Genomic DNA, 19769 nt, shown 5'->3' with positions numbered 1-19769 from the left:
AAATTAAAAATAGACTGCAAAAGTCACTTTAATACTAAACAAAGCTTTAATCCAAAGAATAGAAATAATCAACAGGTTTCCTTAAAGGTTAAATATTAAAAACTATTTTCTGGAGCATTATTTTAAATAACAGATTTACGTTTGAAATAGTCCACGGCTATTTTTTGGACGAGATGCTAAGAACAACCAAATGCTTTAAGAAAGTTGCAAGAATATCTGCTATACTTTACCTCTGATCCTAAACGACTATCTGCTGACATTCGACAAAAAGAAAGGAGTGCTTGGTGGAAAGCAGGAGACAATTTCCTAGAAGAAAAGAATGGATGAAAAGGTGAGAATATCAAACAGTTACCACTGGTAGTTAAGAAGAAAGTAAGTCACATGCTGTAACTCCCATTCCTGTGTTAAACCTACCCCACAAATGTTAACTGGATTTCTCAGCCACTATGACCTGAAGGACACCTTAATGTAGAATTAGTCAGGAGAAAAAGAAAAAAAGCATTAACTGCTGATCTTAAAATAGCTTGATGGCATGTGAATGAACAGCCCGTAAATGCTAGTGGATCAAACCTGTAGTATAGCAGGTCAGTGACTAGAAAGTATCTGCAAAATCTGAAATGAGGACTTTTTTCTCCCCCATTCTTTTTTTTTTTTTTTCATCCTCACCCGAGGACATTCTTCCATTTTTTGTACAGATAGAGTGGGAGGGAGAGAGAGGAAGAGAGAGAGAGGGAAACATCGATGTGAAAGGGACACATCGAGTGGCTGCCACCCGCACGACCAACCAGGGCCGGGGACAAACTGCAACCGAGGTACGCGCCCTTAGCGGGAACCGAACCCGGGTCTCTCCGGATCGCAGGTGGACACTCCAACCGCTGAGCCAAACCGGCCAGGGCTCTCCCCCATTCTTGAGGTCCCAGGAAGGTAAATAGTAGATACAAAAGTTTATCTGATATGTAGCAGAGAGGAATTAAAGTTTTGCAGATCTATATAATGATAATGATTAACCTTAATGTTAGAGATCCACATAAAAAAAGTAAAATTTAAGTAAGTGAAGAAGAAGCTCATTTAACATTCATGGTATATTTTAAAGTATTCTTTGTAATTGAAATTATTAGCCTATTTATGTTTCTAAAACAACACAGATCTATGTAGCAGTATTTGTAAAATTATAACTATGATTTGTACTTTACATGCTCAATCTACCAAAAAAAGAGCTAACACCAAAAATGACACATTAGATGTTATTTAGTACACACCACCAAGTGGCACTCAGCAATTTGTTATTACAGTTAGAACAGTGTGCCGAAGCTGGAGCTTGTTCCTTTTCCCATATTCTTTCAGCGGAGGGGGCCATAATCCATCCAAATGCCCAAGCCAGAAATCTCAAATCAGCCTTGACACTTCCCTTTCTTTTAACCCCAAATGAAATCAATCTTTATCTCCTGACTACTATGCAAATCTATCCGCTTCCTTCTAATACAGAACAAGCCTCAATCATTTTCCACTTGGTTTCTTTTAATAGATACTCTCTTAGTCTCCTTTCCTCCAGTCGTGCTACCCTCCAATTACCTCTACCCTAGAGTACTCTTTCGGAAACCGAGATACCATCACGTCCTAACTCTCTAAAATGAGGTGACATGGCTTATATGACTTAGTCTTTGCTTAATTCTCCAACTTCATCTCCTGTCATTCTTCTTATTTGTATTCTTTGCTTAAACCTACTAAATTCTTCTTTGTTCCCCAAATGCACCATCTTCTTGCATATGCTTTTCTCCCTTGCTGGCAACACTCTTCCTCTTACCTCTTTGCCTGGTTAATTCATACATACGTGTCAGTCTCAGGATGGATTACACTCCTTCCTTGAAACCTTTCCTGCCGATGACTATGTTAGGTGACTGACTGTGTGTTTCCAAAGCAAGATGAATTTCTCTATTACCACTTCTCATACTTTATTGTCTGTCAGTCGCTCTCATACTGCAAGGTTTGTGACTAAAGGGATTTCCATATATTTTGCTTACCATTATATTCCTTATTAGCACTGCGTGGAACATTGTTAAGAACTAAAACAATTAGTTGAACAAATTTAACAATCATTTTTCTCCAGAGAGTGGCTTTTGAATATCGAAGAAGACATAATGAAATTACTCCTAACATGGAAGAACTACTACAAATGCCATTTTCGTTGATTATCAGAACATAGATTTTTTGTCTGGCCAGTGTGGCTCAGTGGCTGAGTGTTGACCCATGCACCAAGAGGTCGCCGGTTCGATTCCCAGCCAGGACACATGCCCAGGTTGTGGGCCCGATTCCTAGTGGGGGGCATGCAGGAGGCAGTCAATTGATGTTCTCTCTCATAGATGTTTCTATCTCTCTCTCCCTCTCACTTCCTCTCTCTAAAATCAATAAAGAAAAAAATAAATTGAAAAAAATTTTTATGACTATATCTCATCCATATTAAAATAAAGGCACTATTTCAACTCTTTAAGCTCCATAATAGCTAAGGAAATAACAGTCCTGGCCGGTTTGGCTGAGTGGACCTGCAGACCAAGGAATCGTGGGTTTGATTCCGGTCAAGGGCATGTACCTCAGTTGCGGTTTGTCCCTGGCCCTGGTCAGGGTCATGCGGGAGGCAACCAGTTAGTGTGTCTCTCTCACTTCGATGTTTCTCTCTCTGTCCCTCTTTTTCTCTCCCTCCCACTCTATCTGAAGATAAGGAAAAAAATACCCTCGGGTGAGGATTAATAAATGAATAAATAAATAAAAATGATACACTTAGTAGGTACAAAAAAAGTTGTGGCTCATGAGTGGAAAGCTTTGCTTAAAACAAACAAACCAAACACTTCTCACAAACCATGAGCACCTGCTTACAAGTTGAGTTTTCCTGTTATAGCCCCACAGTGGGGAGAACAGCCCTCTGCTCACTAGGAGGGGAAGCATGACCTTGTGGCTCACAATGCAGCACAGGGTATTTGTGAGGATTGAATAAGTCTGTATACACAAAACATTTAGAACTGTGCCTGACACATTGAATGGTGTTCAATAGTCCTTTCTTAAAATGTTTTCACATTATAATCTAAACAATTTTTTAATTGTATTTTGTTTCCTTCACTAGAAGACATGAAGGGTAGGGACCATGCTTTTGCCATCTGAGTTCAATCACTGCGACCCAGTAAAAATTAAATAAATGAATTAAGAGACTATTAATGATACATTATTAGTAATAGAAGCAGGCACAGGAAAAAGGAGTAGAAGCAAAAACTATTCCCTCTTTAGCACAGGCAACTGTGCTATACCAAAACCTCTTCTGAGTCTGACAGTGAGCAGTAACTGAGGAAAGGGCATGGGCTAAAAGTGTTTGCAATACATAGTAACATACATATTATTTACGGGTTTAAGTACTTAGCTAAGATAGAGCCTATCCCATTGATGCTTTATGCTTCTTTAATATACTTTAACTTAGTAATTATTTTGTGATATCCCTTTTTGTGATATGTACTTTGCTATGTGTTAATGCCAATGTAAAAATTAATACCTCTGACCTGCAAGAGCAGTTCAAATAAGAACTGAAGCTCTTTGAGTCTGTCAATGTACTAAATAGCTTAAAGGTATTTTTCAAAATATAGGATGCATACTAACCTGTTGGGTTTATCAAAATGGACTGTGGTTTTACTTGATGAAGAAGAAGATGGCATCCCTTCTCTTTCTCTCCTGGGTAAGGAGTTTGGGAAATTCTCTTTAGGAATCGTGGAATCAACTTCATCTGATTTTGAAGGATGGCTATCCTGGTTTTTTCCCTCGTCTGAACTATTTGTAACTGGTTTCTGTCCACTGTTCTCAGAGTCTTTGTGAAAAGACTGATCCAAAGATGGTGGAATGGAGTCACAAATTACTGGGACAGCAAAGTGTTCATTTTTGAGACAGTCCATTTCACTGTAGAAAGAAAGAGAAATTATCAGACAACTGTACATTTAAAAATTTTGGCAACAGCATAACCTCATAATAGGGTTAATGCCTTAAAAGTGTAACATAATAAAAAATGGTTTGGTAACTCATTAATCTTTTCTGTAGCATATATACTAATTCTTCATATACCTAAAAGCTATAAACTTTTACCAAAGAAGCATAAAAATGGCCTTACAAACTGCTTTGGATTAACACTTAACTTTGTTTCTTCATTTGCAAAATAGGGATATTTCCATCTAACCCACAGGATTATTATAAGAATTAAATGAAGTAATGAATGGGAAACATGTGTAACACTAATATGAACTTTACTGATATTGACAACTCATGGGAAGTAAAAAATATCTTATTTCTTGGTTCTAAGACATAATTGATTGTAAGGTCACTATATTTGGTTTAATAACTTTTTTTGGGAAAAGGACATATTAAATATACAAAGCAATTATAAGACTTTCCTTTAGAAGTACTATAATGTGAAAAATAATGTCTAACAACTAAAATGTTATTTATAATAATAAATAATAATAATAAAGTTAAGGTTTTTCAGAAATGATTAAGTACTAACCTTTCCAGTCTTCTGATTTGTTCCATCAAAGACCATTTCTCACTATTTAATAAACTAATTTTATCTTCTAATTTCTGTACTAGCAAGGAGTTCTAAAATCAAAATGGGAGAAAAAAAGAACCTCAAAATCTCATAGTATACTTTTACATATTTTAAATACTTCTTTGTGCATCTGACTAGTTAGTTACTATCTCTCACCTCTATAGTCTGAGCAGTTTCAAGGGTTGCAGGAAGGTTGCCTAAAACTGGTGTGAGTGCCTCCAGTTCATCTTCTTCTACTCCACTGGCCACATCCACAAGGTCTTTTCCAGTCACTTGATGATTTCCAAAATCTCGGTAGAGCTGCAGTAAGTCTGGAGGTTTTGGAATGTTTAATCCTACATCATCCCACAATTCAAAATCCTAAAAGATAAAAAATAATAATATAAAAAATCTCTGAGGAAATTTTATCCTGTACTTTTGAGATTTATTTTACTCTTTATTGCTAATATTGAAAACAGAACATCATAATTTTGTTATGATGTTAAAGAGCTTTATAAAGTTCCTGAGTAATCAATCACATACAAGTACATTGCCCTAGCCTTCTTTTGTCCACTAACACATCAGAATTTAGTATTAATTTGATGTCTTATAACTAATTTATAATTTACATTCATTTGAATGTTCTAAATGTGATACTCAATCCTTTGAGGGCTCAATGAATAATGAGAATAGCTATTATTAAGGTTAGTTAAATTGAGACAGACATAAAATAGGTATTAAAAATGACAGCTTTGGAGAAAATCAGACCCAAACATAAAATCCGTATCTGTCTCCACTTATTATTATTGTTATAAATTAATTTAAAACTTGAATAGGTTATCTGTAAGACTGGTAGAATACTTACCTCTTAGGGTTCTATTAAGGGTAAAATAAAAGATGTATTAAGGCATTCACACAGTGCTTGGCTTATAACAAGAACTAAACACAGTCTTTTAAAAAATCATGAAATGAAAATTACACATATTAATCAAATGCCCATTTATCCATCTATATTGATCCAATATTTATTAGGTATCCACCCTTTGCTTAGAACCAGAGATAAAATATAGTCATTTACAGAATTTGGCAGTTAAAGAGTAGGGACATAAAGATATAAGTAGAATCTAAAGTATCACACACATTATAACTGAAGAATTGTCAGGAATTCAGAGAAAGGAGTTAATTTCTGTCTTGAGTGGGCATAAGCAAAGGTTTCTGGAAGGTGAAGGCCTGGGCACTTCCTTGGAAAGGGTTAGATATTTACAAGGCAGACGGCAATGAGAGCACAGGGGAAGTGATTATCTCAGAGGCAAGGGGAAGAGCGAGCCAAACACCAAGCTCTGACGGAACCCAGTATGTCCTGGGAGACAGATGTAAGCCCTTCTGTTTATATAGGATTATAATGAATAGGCAGAAGATAATGTGAAGAGGAAGGCAGAAAATAAGCTGAATAGACAGCCGAGAGTGCTTATAAATTTAGAGTTGGTAAGGAAGAAAAAACAGAAGGCAGGAGAGATGACAGACATAAAAAACAGGGAGAGATTTGGGAAGTGGATCATAAGGTGTGAAAACAGAAGTGGTGGGAGGAGGACCGTGGCAACATCCAGGGTGTGGAGCATGGCAATTCCTGCAGAGGAGGAGAGAGCCATGTTGCTGGAAGCCAGGAAGTGTCTGGTGTTAGACTGTGAAATGTGCCATCATCTATTTGGAAAATGGAGGAAACAGGTTCTTCAGTGAACAGACACATCTCATTTAAGGCAAAAATGACATTCTGAGGAGAAGGTGAAAATATACAAAGTTTATTTATGATTAAATAAAAGTTTCAAAAAGCACAACAGAAAGGATGAAAAATACTTAAATCAGTCATAAAAGAAAGAACTGGCAGGAGGGAAGTAAAGAGCAATATGACAATGATTGTACACAGATAAAAATCTGAGAAAACTATTAATATTTACTGAGTGTTATATATGCAACTAGAGAGATGAACAAGAGATTATTTTAGCATCAAAGAGCTGATAGCCTAGTCAGGGGGACAGGAGATAATTCCAGTGGCATTAAGAGGATAAAATGGGGGTAGATGATAGAAAATAAAATAGAATGAAAAGTCTTAAATTTTAGCCAGAGTTTGAACATGAGAGGAGTGAGGAATTTAGATAGCACTGGTGTCGGACCAATTGAAACTACCAGTAAATATTGTTTAATGGTTAAAGAACAGGTTATTGATAAAAACTTTCATTCCCTTTCTTAAAAAACAAACAAGCCCAGCTTCACTGAGGTACAATTAACATACAATAAACTGCACAAGTTAAAATCCACAAGCTAATTTAAAAGGTACAATTTGCTAAATTTTGAATATGTACACACCCTTGAATAGATCACCACAATCAACAAAATGAACTTGTTCACCCATAAGTTTTCTTGGACTCCTTTGCAATCTATCCCTCTTACTCCTCACACCTACTCTGTTCCTAGGCAAATACTGTTCTGTTTTGTTTACTGATCTTGTATCCTACAACCTTGATACAATCAATGATTAGTTTTAGTAACTTCCTGGGATAGTCCATAGGATTTTCTCATATACAATCCTGTCATCAGTGAAAAAAGACAGTTTTATTTCTTCCTCTCTGAAACGTGTGCTTTTCATTTCTTTGCCTCATCTTCGATTGGCTACAATCTTCAGTATGATGTTCAAAAGCAGTGAAAGCAGATATCCTTACCTTTTCCCTGATCTTTTACCATTTAAGTATGATGTTAGTGATAGCTTTTCCATAAATGTCTTTGATGAGGTTGAGGAAATTCCTCTCTATTTGAAGTTTTTAGGGGGAATGGATGTTTGTGTCAAATGCTTTTATAGCATGTTCTGAGATAATTATATAATTGTCTTCTCTTTTAGTTTCTTCATATAGTGAATCACAGTGACTGATTTTTGGACATTAAATAGACCTATATTCCTTGGATAAACCATTTGGATAGATGTATTAGCCTTTTTTACACATTGTTGGATGTGATAGAGTAAAATGTTATGTAGAATTACTGCATAATATTATATAGAAAAGTTATGGAGAATAACCAAGGGAGTAACGGAACTGTCCATTTGTTAAATAATCCCTGGGATATTTTATGGACCAATGAAATATACCTGATTTAAAATGATGGCCCCCTGCCCTGGCCGGTTTGGCTCAGCGGTTAGAGCATCCGCCTGCGGTCCGGAGAGACCCGGGTTCGGTTCCCACTAAGGGCACGTACCTCGTTTGCAGTTTGTCCCCGGCCCTGGTTGGTTGTGCGGGTGGCAGCCACTCGATGTGTCCCTTTCACATCGATGTTTCCCTCTCTCTCTCTCTTCCTATCTCTCCCTCCCACTCTATCTGTACAAAAAATGGAAAAACGTCCTCGGGTGAGGATAAAAAAAACACAAAAAAACAAAAAAATATTAAATGATGGCCCCTGATTTCTACAAAATAAACTCTTTGGTATTTACTCTCCTAAGGTATAAGATTCAAAGTAATCTATTAGCACTAAGAAGTCAAAATAATACAGAGTTGAGAGATAACACTAAAGCCATCATTTCTTTGCTTACAAGATTTTATCAGAAAAATAATGAGCTTCTGAAACTGGCTCCTATTCAAACAGTCACTACTTATATTCACACTCTCATTCAAAATATTCTCCTAATTGCTGTTATCTATTTATCATCTTAATTATTATAGAGCTACTGAAGAGGTTTTTAAAGTATATATTAACCTGTACTCTCAAGTAAATGTTTCAAGGAAGAAAAAATACATAGCACACTATATAAATACATGAAAATATGAGTATATGATATAGTTACTGGGGAATTGTAAAAAGCTACCTGGAAAGAATGAGAAGTCTTTATGTAAAAAGAAGAAATTTATAGATCAGCAGAATACTAGACTGGGTAGGCAAGGAAATGCTGTGCTTGGTAACTAGCCTTATAGAAGTTCACTGTATGTGTAGCTTTAAAAATTAAAGAAACAAAATAAAAGAGAAAAGTACATTTTAAGTTATAAAGGAAAGCAATCACTGTTAAAAATGTAACTGTACCTGATCATCATTTTCATCAGAAAAGGTTATTGATGTAAGCTTGTAGTTATTCTTCAATAAAAATTCATTGACTAAGAAGTTTAGAGCTCTCTTTTCAAGAGGTTTGATTGGCTCCTGGAGGCAAAATAAGATAAAATACCATAAGTTTTCCTCCTTCAATAGTTGTGCTACCATTTTATGTGGACGATACTTTTAGATCTGTCATTCACCCACCTGAATTTCAGGACTTGATTTGTAATTTTTTCGTTCCTGTAAAGGAACTTCATGTTCTGGTGGAAGAAAATATAAATAATACTTTACTATTTTACAATGAAAAATATCTCAGCTACTTCTATATTGTCAAAGAAGGAAAAGTCGCAAAAAATTTTATGTACACCACCTGCAGCCTTTGTCAGGTTGGCTCGGAGGGCCTGAATGGTCTCCTTGGCTTTCCGTAGTTCAAACTCCAGGACTGGACAGGGATTTGGAATAAACACACACAGGCATCCAACCAAGAAAAGGGAAACAAAAATAAAAAAAATAAAAAGCAAGGATGGGTATGAAAAAAAAATACAATTTGTATTGAAAACAGAAAGCATGCAATCTTTATGAAACTTGTGAACGCATGCAGCAGAGTTGATTAGCAAGCAAACTGGTGAATGTTTTCCATAGTTTTAGAATTCAGGGGACTACTGATAAAATGTTCTAGCTGTCTGACAAGGAATAACTCTATTTAAAAATAAAATCTATGGCATACTCTCATCTAGGTAAATAAAAATATTAGTAATCTGGGTGCTTCTGTTTCACTCAGTCTAGGTAAGAAAATGCAATGAAATGTTCTCAGGTAATATAATTTTAGGGGAAAAGATAAAAATTAGGTGAAGTCCAAGCAAAAATACCTAAAGAAAACTTTAGGATTAAAAAGAAAAAGGTATTTTTAATTCATTATCTAAAATAATGTTATATATCAATATATAAATATGTTAGTGAATATATTCCTTTATTAAGATGTTGAAAGAATAGTTTAAATATTTTGTTAAATATTATGTTGGGAAACCTACAATTTTTCTACACACAAGCATATGTTTTTTTGAGGAACAAGCATATATCTTTTTAAAAAGTTCCTAAGGGTTTATTTTAGGTTACATTTTAATTTAAGCCAAAGGGTAGAAATAGTGTGTCTTTTAATTTTAATTAAGATCATTCTAAAGCAAAAGGTTGTGTACAATTTCATAGTGTAGTTATCTAAGGATACTAACTAAAATTATTTAAAATTTCAAAGTTTCTCATAACTCCTCCAATAGGTATTTGTTTATGTTAAGAGGTACTGATGAAGCTCAAAAATTTCTCCTTTTACCAGAGTCTGATCATAATATAAACAATAATACTGAGAAAACATTCTAATAAGCTCTTTAAAATGTTTCATCATGAGCAAGATTTAACTGTGTCTTAACTGAGAATTTTCTTTAAAATATATGAACACTACTCTAAAATATAAATAAAGTTATTTCAGTAAAGTAGACCGCCAGGAAAATTAAGTCATCTTTGTCACAACTAAATAAGAAAAAATTATAGTACATAAGTAGTCTGCATAAAAACAAGCAAGTTTAAAAATTCATATATGCAATTTGACCCTGATTGACTAATAAACAGAAAAAATAAGATGGAAAATGAGATGCTATTGGAGACAACAAAGCTATAAAAATATATGGAAAAATTAGGATTCACTCAGTTTGCATATTTTCATTAAAAGCTTAAGATGTAACTGAACCACATCTAGTACATGAGGGCCAATTATTTTGATGCACAGAATTTCACTGCAACAACATGGAAGCACAACTAAAAATCAGATGATATGTGTGTACTATTTCTTTTTGGTTGTCAGCAATGCTGATCTGCAAACATTTCTGTGCAACAAAGTTAAAATATTTTCCCACAACTTACACTTCTGGAAACTCTTAGAAGTTTGTGTTGAAGTTAGATTGCACATATTTAGTGTATAAATACAGAATATGCTTACTTTTTCTTTTAAATTTTGAAACTCTAGGTAATTGATTTTGATTTAAAAATCCTTAACTATATCTTAAGTAAAATGAGTATATATATTATGCTTTCAATATCACAATTTACTAAGACATATTACAGAACACTTGCAGATCAGAAATGCCCTGCACCAGAGACAGAAATATGAAACAAAATAAACGAAAAAAATGGTTAAAACACAAACTGTGAAAAACTCAAATTCAATTGGTAAAAATTTAGGTGACCAAGAGCAAAACACTAAATGATCAAGGCACAGAAAGCCAGAAAAACCCATGTCAGACGGCAAGAATTTAGATTTTTATGCACATCTACATTTACACTGCCTAATGGCATAAAAAGTTACCAATGCTTTGAAAAGATAGTACTTATCAAAACGAATTCACTCTGCTGCATGTTTCTTAATATACAATATAGACTTTAAAAGACAGAGGCATATCTTTGAAGCTATAGCACATCTCTATAAAGGCATAGTATGATCAATTAACTGTAGTTACATGAAAAAGTTTCACAAGAAAGGTCTGAAAAGCTATATTTATTTACACATATATGAATTTGCGTCTTTATTTAAAAAAAATATTGCCTTAAAGCTCAAAATTAATTATCATGTAAAATGATATTGTACCAAACAACCTTCAAGGATTTTTCAAATATTATAATTGAGGATGTGTATGTTCTTAAAAAACACTGTAGGAACCAATGACCAATATGCTCTCTCCACTATCCCAACCCGATAATAACCTAACACTGCTGAACACAACCAAAATAGTATTTGGAAGACCTTTTCGATAAGACTGATCAATCAAGTATTTTTTATTCCCATTCCTGTTCATTATTGAAGAATTCAAATCAATAGGGCTGAGTCAAGCACTTTCTTCTGAATGTCATTAGGCTTAATAATGAAATACCAATTCCCCATTTTTAATATTTATTTTATTATCCCACGAACATTTCTAGGAAAAGGAAAAATTCTCTTAAGACTATGAATTAGAATAAAAATATATTCCTAAAATAATATTGCAATCCTAAGACAGTACCATCAGCACCCTCTTGGGTTTAGAGAATTAAGAAAGGCATAGTACTATTAGGCATGACTTGGTAGATAGTAAGAAATAAATGAATGGAAGCAAGATGCAATCTCCAGTTTGTACATAGTTTCTACATTCATCACAAAGGGGGAAAATCATCTTCCCCATGTCTTCCAAGAAAACAAAATTCTTTCCATTACTGTTCTTCCTGCTCAAGTTCTCTTAAACAAATTGCTCTATCACACATCAAAGTTGGTGGTTCTCAGGGTCGTCTTCTTACTCTACACGCTCCACTGGGATGACATTCATGCTTATGGTTTAACTACCACAATCTCTGAAGATTTAGAAACCTTTAAACCGTTTCCCCAAGACACAGATCTACCTAATTATCACCTGGACATGCCCACTTGAATGTCTCATAAGGTTTTAATTCAATCTTATCTAAATGAATTTCACCATTTTCCTCTCAAATCTGTTCTCCCTCCTCTTCCCTCAACCTCTCTCCATTAATAGCACCATTATCTATCTAGCTGCTCAAACAGGAAACCTTGAGTTTACTCTTCATTTATGCCTTGTGCTTACTCCCATATTAATTAGATTCCAACCCTTGAGTAACCCCTTAAATAACCATTCTTGCCTTGGCCGGTTTGGCTCAGCGGTTGGAGCGTTGGCCTGTGGTCTGGAGAAATCTGGGTTCGGTTCCCGCTAAGGGCACGTGCCTCGGTTGCAGTTTGTCCCCGGCCCTGGTTTGGGTTGTGTGGGTGGCGACCGCTTGATGTGTCCCTTTCACGTCGCTGTTTCTCTCTCTCTCTCTCCCTCCCACTCTATCTGAACAAAATATAAAAAAAAAAAATGTCCTCCGGTGAGGATAAAAAAAAAAAAAATAACCATTCTTCTCAGTTGTCTCTGCAGTTATCCTAGTTCAGACCTTTATAATTTATCATATAAATGACAACCACCTACAACCACATTAAAGGTTTGTTGCCTTTAAAGGCTTGTTGGAGCCTCGATCCTATTTTAAATCATACAAACTCATAAGTAAGATTTAAAATAAGAAAAACAGAAGTTCTGCTAAAAGTACAAATATCTGTACTAGGGGAGAAATATATTATACAAAGACAAATAGGCTTATTTAATCTTGGTAAAGCTGGATATGTATGCAGCAAGCCAATAGCTAAGAAACGAGAGGGCTACTGATGCTGCTGCTTACCCAGGACACAGGGCCAGGTTATCCCACAGGCAAAAATCTGAATGTCATTTTAGAATGTCTACTAGATTACTTAAGCTTTATAAAGGCTTCATGTCTATATTGCTGATTATTGTTCCCAGAACAGCATAATACCCTGAATACAGAGTAAGCACTCAAATATTTGTTGAATAAATAAGTATTCTAATACTTGATGCCATATGTTAATAACTGTGAAACATTACTGATCTTACAGCATTAAGGACTGTATTTTCCACAAATCAGAAAGCACAGTTTTTGTAGTTTTCTAGATCCCAACATTAAAGTTAAAATGTGAACTAGAGAAGTAATATAGTAATAGATAGAGATATGAGAACAAATAAAGTCAGAGACTCTGATGCTAACAGATGGATCATGTGAACCTGAGACAAGAATATTACTGGTTCCAAAATTAACAGGTCCTTATCACTGTTTCCAAAGTACTGAACATTTATTTGCATTAGAGATATAGATGTATTTCAGTACACATTCTTTGAGGACAGGAACTGTGTATTTCATATTTCTATATCCAGTGCACAACACAGTCCTAACACACAGCAGATGCTCAAAACGTCCAAAAATAAATTAAAGAATGGTAATTCCAATATTTAGACTATAGATTTCCCTTGCTGCATTTTTAAGAAAGCTTGAAAATTTAAGAGGTGCACAAAGCAGGTGCTCAATAAACAGCTGTTCATTTACAGATCTCTTCCTTTTTGAAGGAACACCTATACAGACTTGAATGAAATAACCAGACTTTTAAATTTAGGAAAAAAATGGTAAGAATGATGCTGAAAACAAATGTAGTATCTATCTACTGTCTGATAAACAGTAAAAGCTGACTAAAGGTTGGCGTAGACCCTACATTTGTGTGGTGGGCCAATGAACTAAATACCTGCATTATCTATAATCTCCTTCTGCCCAAGACTGTATAAGAAAATAATAAAGAGATTTTATTTTTTCTTTCTCAGTGAGGTTTACATGTGATCCAATGACAGATGGCAGAATAATTACCTTTTCAGATTACTGGTCTTTTGATATAAACTTTTAAGTTACTACCAATGGTTAGCCAAGAGTCAAAAAATTTTATGAAAATGGTAATTGTGATTAAAACTTTTTTGTAAAGTTTCACCCACATATCACCTTGAATACAGAGTAAGCACTCAAATATCTGTTGAATAAATAAGTATTCTAATACTTGATGCCATATGTAAATAAATGTGAAACATTACTGATCTTGCCAGCATTAAGGATGGTCTTTCCTACAAATTAGAAAGCACAGTTTTTGTAATTCTCTAGATCCCAATATGAAAGACATTTGATTCAATGACAGGCTATAGTACAGGAGCATTAAAAGGCTGAAAGCTGCCCAGCCAGTGTGGCTCAGTGGTTGAGCATCAACCCATGCACCAAGAGATCACTGGATCGATTTCTGGTCAGGGCACATGCCCAGGTTGTGGGCCCAATCCCCAGTGGGGAGCATGCAGAAGGCAGCAATAGATGTTTTCTGTCATTGATATTTCTATCTCTCTCTCCTTCTCCCTTCCTCTCTCGCTAAAATCAAGAAGCCCTGGCAAGTGTGGCTCAGCGGTTAGAGTGCTGGCCTGCAGACCAAGGAATTGCGGGTTCAATTTCAGCCAAGGGCAGGTATCTCGGTTGCGATTTGTCCCTGGCCCTGGTCAGGGTCGTGTGTGAAGCAACCAGTTGATGTGTCTCACATCGATGTTTCTCACGCTCTCTCTCTTTCTCTCTCCCTCCTTCCCACTCTATCTAAAGATAAATGGAAAAACTATCCTCAGGTGAGGATTAAAATAATAATTAATATTATAGTAATAATAATAATAATAAAGAAAATCAATAAAGAATAAAAGTCTGAAAGCTATTCTCGGAAAATAACATTTTTCTTCCCTCTTCCAATGAAAATGAAAGATAGCATTTACTTATACATTAACATCGTATAGTAATCAAAATCAACAAAGTCAGAGACCAAGTATAATCCTTAGATTAAAAATATAAGGTGAAAACTACCAAGTATTTAAAACACTTCATTTTTAGTTTGTTTGGTCATACCATTTTCTTCTAAATCAATAATGTTTCTCCTAATTAGAAATACTAAAATACCTAAATAATAAGAATAATGACGAACCTCTTAAATTTGACTATAAAATTTAGATTTTCACGTGCAAAAAAGAAAATAATTATATTGCCAATTTCTTGCTAGAAATTATTTTCTGATATGGAACCATTTAAACAATAATACAATATACAAAAGTAGATACATCTTGTACTCTTGATAAACTAAAATGCCATGTGTTTAATATTTAACAAAATATCTAATATTTACTTTATAATTATATATAACATAATGCTACTTAAAATAATTAGTAGGACAAGTGAGTCTTAAAGTTATTCAAATAATTTCTATTTGATTTGTTAATTTTTAGTTAATACTGATGAGATTTGATGTTTTGATACATTTGTCAATTAATAGTGCTTATGATAAATCAAGACTTGATTCAGAGAGTCACATAAACACTTCCACTGACATCCCCATTCAAACGGTATTACTATTGCTTTTGTTGCTGAATCCTCCCTTAACTTCTGCTGAACTAAAAACAGTTATATCATTTTAACTCATATAATACTGTCTGAGGTTTTAATAGTCAGTATCTTCATTCTCAAGCAATGAATAAAAATCATATATTGGAATGTCATTTTTCATCAGGTCAAACCTCATCCTTTATGCTAAGAGGCAGCATATAGTATAGTTAATTGTGGGCTCTGATGCTGGGTTATCTGCAGTTGAATCCTAGCTCTGCCACAGAGGTTCTAAATAATCCCTCTGAGTGTGTCAGTTTCCTGGGGAGGACAATGATAATTCTATAGCTCAATGAGTTAACATACATTTAGGACAGTATTTAGAATGGAACAAGTGCTATGTAAAAATCAGCACTCATGTTTATTCGTAACGACCATGACAGGTAAACATTTGGTAGATTTTAACAAACCTGTCCCAGTAAATGAAGAAAAATTCAAAAGATCAGTCAAGAAAAGAATCCAGTGTATGGGTGGGTGTTTCCCTAACTCTATACTGCCTCCACAGACTCCATCTGTCCCATGTGGCATCCCTTTTGTTCCAGGAGTACCCACCATTAGGGTGGAGATCAAAATACTTAATTGATGTCTGTCTGCTATCCCCATTTCCATCTGAGCCAATGGCCTATGAAAACTACAGTTCCTACAAGGCACTTAAGAATGACTTCAATGACAGATAGCCATGGCCTTGAGGCACCAGAAACGTACCAGATATTTGACACTTAAAGAGCCAGTACTGCTACAGTGGTAATTCCAGGATCCTCAACAGAATCCAACTGGGCTCACTTGATGTGGGCAGAACACGGGATACAAATTGGTCTTCTGAAGTGTCTACAGATCCAATGGTGATGCTTAGAAGTAAGAACTTGTTGGAGGGTGAGAAGGGGAACAAGACTAGAATGAGTAGCCAAGCAACCAGAAAGAATGTTGTTGGCTTTCTTCTTGGAATGGGCAAGGTCCTGAAGACCCCTGCTGTACCAAGCATTTTCTGGATCATAGGAAAGTCAGGAGAAGTTTCTGGAGAGATGCTGTGATGGTTAGGGAATACCTTGGGAACTCAAAGATTTATTCAACAGACAGCATGAAAGTATTTCAACCAATTTTAACTATCAGTGGAGTTATATTGGTATATAACACCTGAATATCAACCCTAGTTTGGAGGATCAAAGGAATGAGAAGGCCAAGGTCCAACTAACTTTGTACTAACTTAAATCTGTTTTACACCAGTTTTATAACTACATGTTTGTAAACTGTTGGTTATAGAAACTCGGCAAATTGCATAACCAGACACAGTACCACATGAAGAGGAAGTTAGGGGTTGAGATGTTCCTTGGAGCCAATAAATTAGTAAAATAATGTTGTATGACTATGTAATTATATTAACATACCAAATTGTAGAAGAAAAAGAATTCCTCAAGTCATCTTATTATTTCTGGAATGTCAAAGAATCCAAATCTGTGTTTATAGTCTTACTCACCTGCCACTCTCTCATCTGTTTCCCTGTTACCATCATCTGAATATCTTGCAAAGTCTAAAGAATCAAGGGTACTGATGCTCCCAGCTCTATCTGTAATAAAGAGAAAAATAAAAGAATTAAACAGATTTTTATTTATCAAAATAAGAGACTGGAAATTATAATTATTTCTAGTTAATAAAACCATAATTGTAAGATCTAGGAATTTTATTAAAGCAATAAACTAAGGTAAAAATACTCACACCAATGTTTAAACTCGTTTCGCCCTGGCCGGTTTTGCTCAGCGGTTAGAGCGTTGACTGCGGTCCAGAGAGACCCAGGTTTGGTTCCCGCTAAGGGCACGTACCTCGGTTGCAGTTTGTCCCCAGCCCTGGTTGGGTCATGTGGGAGGCAGCCACTCGATGTGACCCTTTCACATAGATGGTTCTCTCTCTCTCTCTCTCTCTCTTCCACTCTCTCCCTCCCACTCTATCTGAACAAAAGATGGAGAAATGCCCTCGGGTGAGGATTAAAGAAAATTAGTTAAATTAGCTACACTCGTTTCCCTGCCTAATTTCTGGCTAACTCCTGAACAATGTACACACAGGGCATAGTGCAACTAGCCCATCTAAAAACAGAAAAAGAAAAAATAAAATTTCTGGGCTGCTGCCCAGAGCTTCAAGATCGAGTGCAACAAGATAATTTCTTACTAAAAAAAAATAATAATAAAGTTTTAAAAAACAGAACAGAATCCTGTCTCCACAACAAAAACACACATTGTCCATTATATAGTCCAAAATTACTTGATATACAAGAACTAGTAAAATGTGACCCGGTGTCAAGAAAAACACTATCAAGAGGGACCAATCCCAAAATAATGCAGATATTAGATTTAGACTAACATTTAAAAATAACTATTATAACTATGCTGAATGAAGAAATACATGTACACAATGAATGAAAAGAGAGGAAATCTTAGTAGAAAGATAGAGACTATAAAAAAATACCAGCCCGCCCTGGCTAGTTTAGCTCAGAGGTTAGAGCATTGGCCTGCAGACCAGAGAGAACCGGGTTCAGTTCCCACTAAGGGCACGTACCTCGGTTGCAGTTTGTCCCTGGCCCTGGTTGGGGTCATGTGGGTGGCAACCAGTCGATGAGTCTCTTTCACATCAATGTTTTTCTCTCTCTCTCATCCCTCTCTCCCTCCCGCTCTATCTGAAGATGAATGCAAAAATGTCCTCGGGTGAGGATAAAAATAATAATAATAATAATAATAAAAAGTATAGTACATAAACCAGTAACATAGTCATTTATTAACATTATCAAGTATCATGAATTGTACATAATTGCATATACTACACTTTTTTTTTTTTTTTTTAATCCTCACCTGAGGACATTTTTCCATTTTTTGTACAGATAGAGTGGGAGGGAGAGAGAGGAAGAGAGAGAGAGAGAAACATCGATGCGAAAGGGACACATCGAGTGGCTGCCACCCGCACGACCAACCAGGGCCGGGGACAAACTGCAACCGAGGTACATGCCCTTAGCGGCAACCGAACCCGGGTCTCTCTGGACCGCAGGCGGATGCTCTAACCGCTGAGCCAAACCGGCCAGGGCCACCTTTTTTTTTTAATCCTCACCCGAGGACATTTTTGCCGCAGACATTTTTGCATTTATCTTCAGATAGAGTGGGAGGGAGAGAAGGGGGAAGAGAGAAAGAAACATCGACGTGAGAGAGACACATCAACTGGTTGTCACCCACACGACCCCAACTGGGGCCGAGGACAAACTGCAACCGAAGAAGTACATGCCCTTAGCGGGAACCAAACCTGGGACTCTCTGATTCGCGGGCCGACGCTCTAACCCTGAGTCAAACCGGCCAGGGTCTACACTTTTATATTACTAGTGTCACAGTAGTTTTGTTTATACCAGCATCACTAGAAAGACATGAGTAATGAGTTTCTAAGTTATGACGGTTATGGTGTCACCAGGTGATAGGAATTTTCAGTTCCATTATGTTATTGGACCACTGCTGTATATTGTGGTCTGTCCTTGACTAAAATGTTATGTGGCACATGACTGTACTCACAATAACAAAGTACAAATGAACCAAATATCCATCAACGGATGAATGAATAAAATGTGGTGTAATCTATCAAAGAGAAATGAAGTAGTCATACATGCTACCACATTGATAAACCTTGAAAACACGCTAAATAAAAGAAACCAGACATATAAGGCCTTTTATTTTACAATTCCACTCATATGAAATGTCTAGAATATCAAATCCATAGAAACATAAAATAGATGAGTGGCTGCCAGGGGCTAGTGATAGAGAAGAATGGGCAGTGACTACTAATAGGCGTAGGATTTCTTTGAGGGGTGCTGAAAATGTTCTGGAATTGAGAGTGATGATGATTGCTGAAGTTTGTAAATACACTAAAAACTACTGAATTATATACTTTAATGATGAATTTTTAGTATATGAATTATATGGTATGTGGTATATGAATTGTATAACTTTAATAAAAAGACAATGAAGTGTTGGTCAGTATGCATAGAAACTGGAACCCTCATATATTGCTTCTGGGGATGAAAAACAATGCAGCGACTTTAGAAAGCAGTTTGGCAATTCTTCAAAAGGCTGAACATAAGAGTTACCATATGACCTACCAATTCCTCTTTCATCCAAGAAAAATAAAAACATATGTCCAAACAAAATCTTGTACACAATTGTTCATAGCAGCATTATGCATAATGGCAAAAAAAGTGGAAACAGCCCTGGCTGGTTAGGCTCAGCGGTTAGAGCGTTGGCCTGCGGTCCAGGGAGACCTG

The 19769-nt window shown here is 35.8% G+C and overlaps 1 protein-coding gene across 12 annotated transcripts in view; it reads right to left on the bottom strand.

Moving 5' to 3' along the window:
* Positions 1–19769, bottom strand: part of RELCH (RAB11 binding and LisH domain, coiled-coil and HEAT repeat containing) — a 101540-nt gene that overhangs the window by 64164 nt on the left and 17607 nt on the right. For 8 of the 12 annotated variants that reach the window (XR_004957019.1, XM_036244206.1, XM_036244216.1 and 5 more), the window contains exons 2-9: positions 16959–17048; positions 8994–9065; positions 8828–8883; positions 8615–8728; positions 4730–4933; positions 4532–4623; positions 3640–3933; positions 231–306 (exon numbers count right to left, since the gene is read on the bottom strand). Coding sequence is in view for 11 of the 12 variants with exons in the window: in XM_036244206.1 (XP_036100099.1) it covers positions 231–306; positions 3640–3933; positions 4532–4623; positions 4730–4933; positions 8615–8728; positions 8828–8883; positions 8994–9065; positions 16959–17048 (998 nt within the window). In the remaining variant the exon portion in view is untranslated. Of the gene's footprint in view, positions 1–230; positions 309–3639; positions 3934–4531; positions 4624–4729; positions 4934–7777; positions 7785–8337; positions 8341–8614; positions 8729–8827; positions 8884–8993; positions 9066–12333; positions 12341–12722; positions 12729–16958; positions 17049–19769 lie in introns of those variants that run through there. The other 4 variants (XM_036244207.1, XM_036244212.1, XM_036244215.1 and 1 more) reach the window with 3 other exon arrangements.

Source organism: Molossus molossus, unplaced genomic scaffold, assembly GCF_014108415.1.
Source record: "Molossus molossus isolate mMolMol1 unplaced genomic scaffold, mMolMol1.p scaffold_m16_p_6, whole genome shotgun sequence".
Lineage (NCBI taxonomy): Eukaryota > Metazoa > Chordata > Mammalia > Chiroptera > Molossidae > Molossus > Molossus molossus.
Note: the sequence above shows the minus strand (reverse complement) of the source record. Positions and strands in the feature narration are given on the sequence as shown.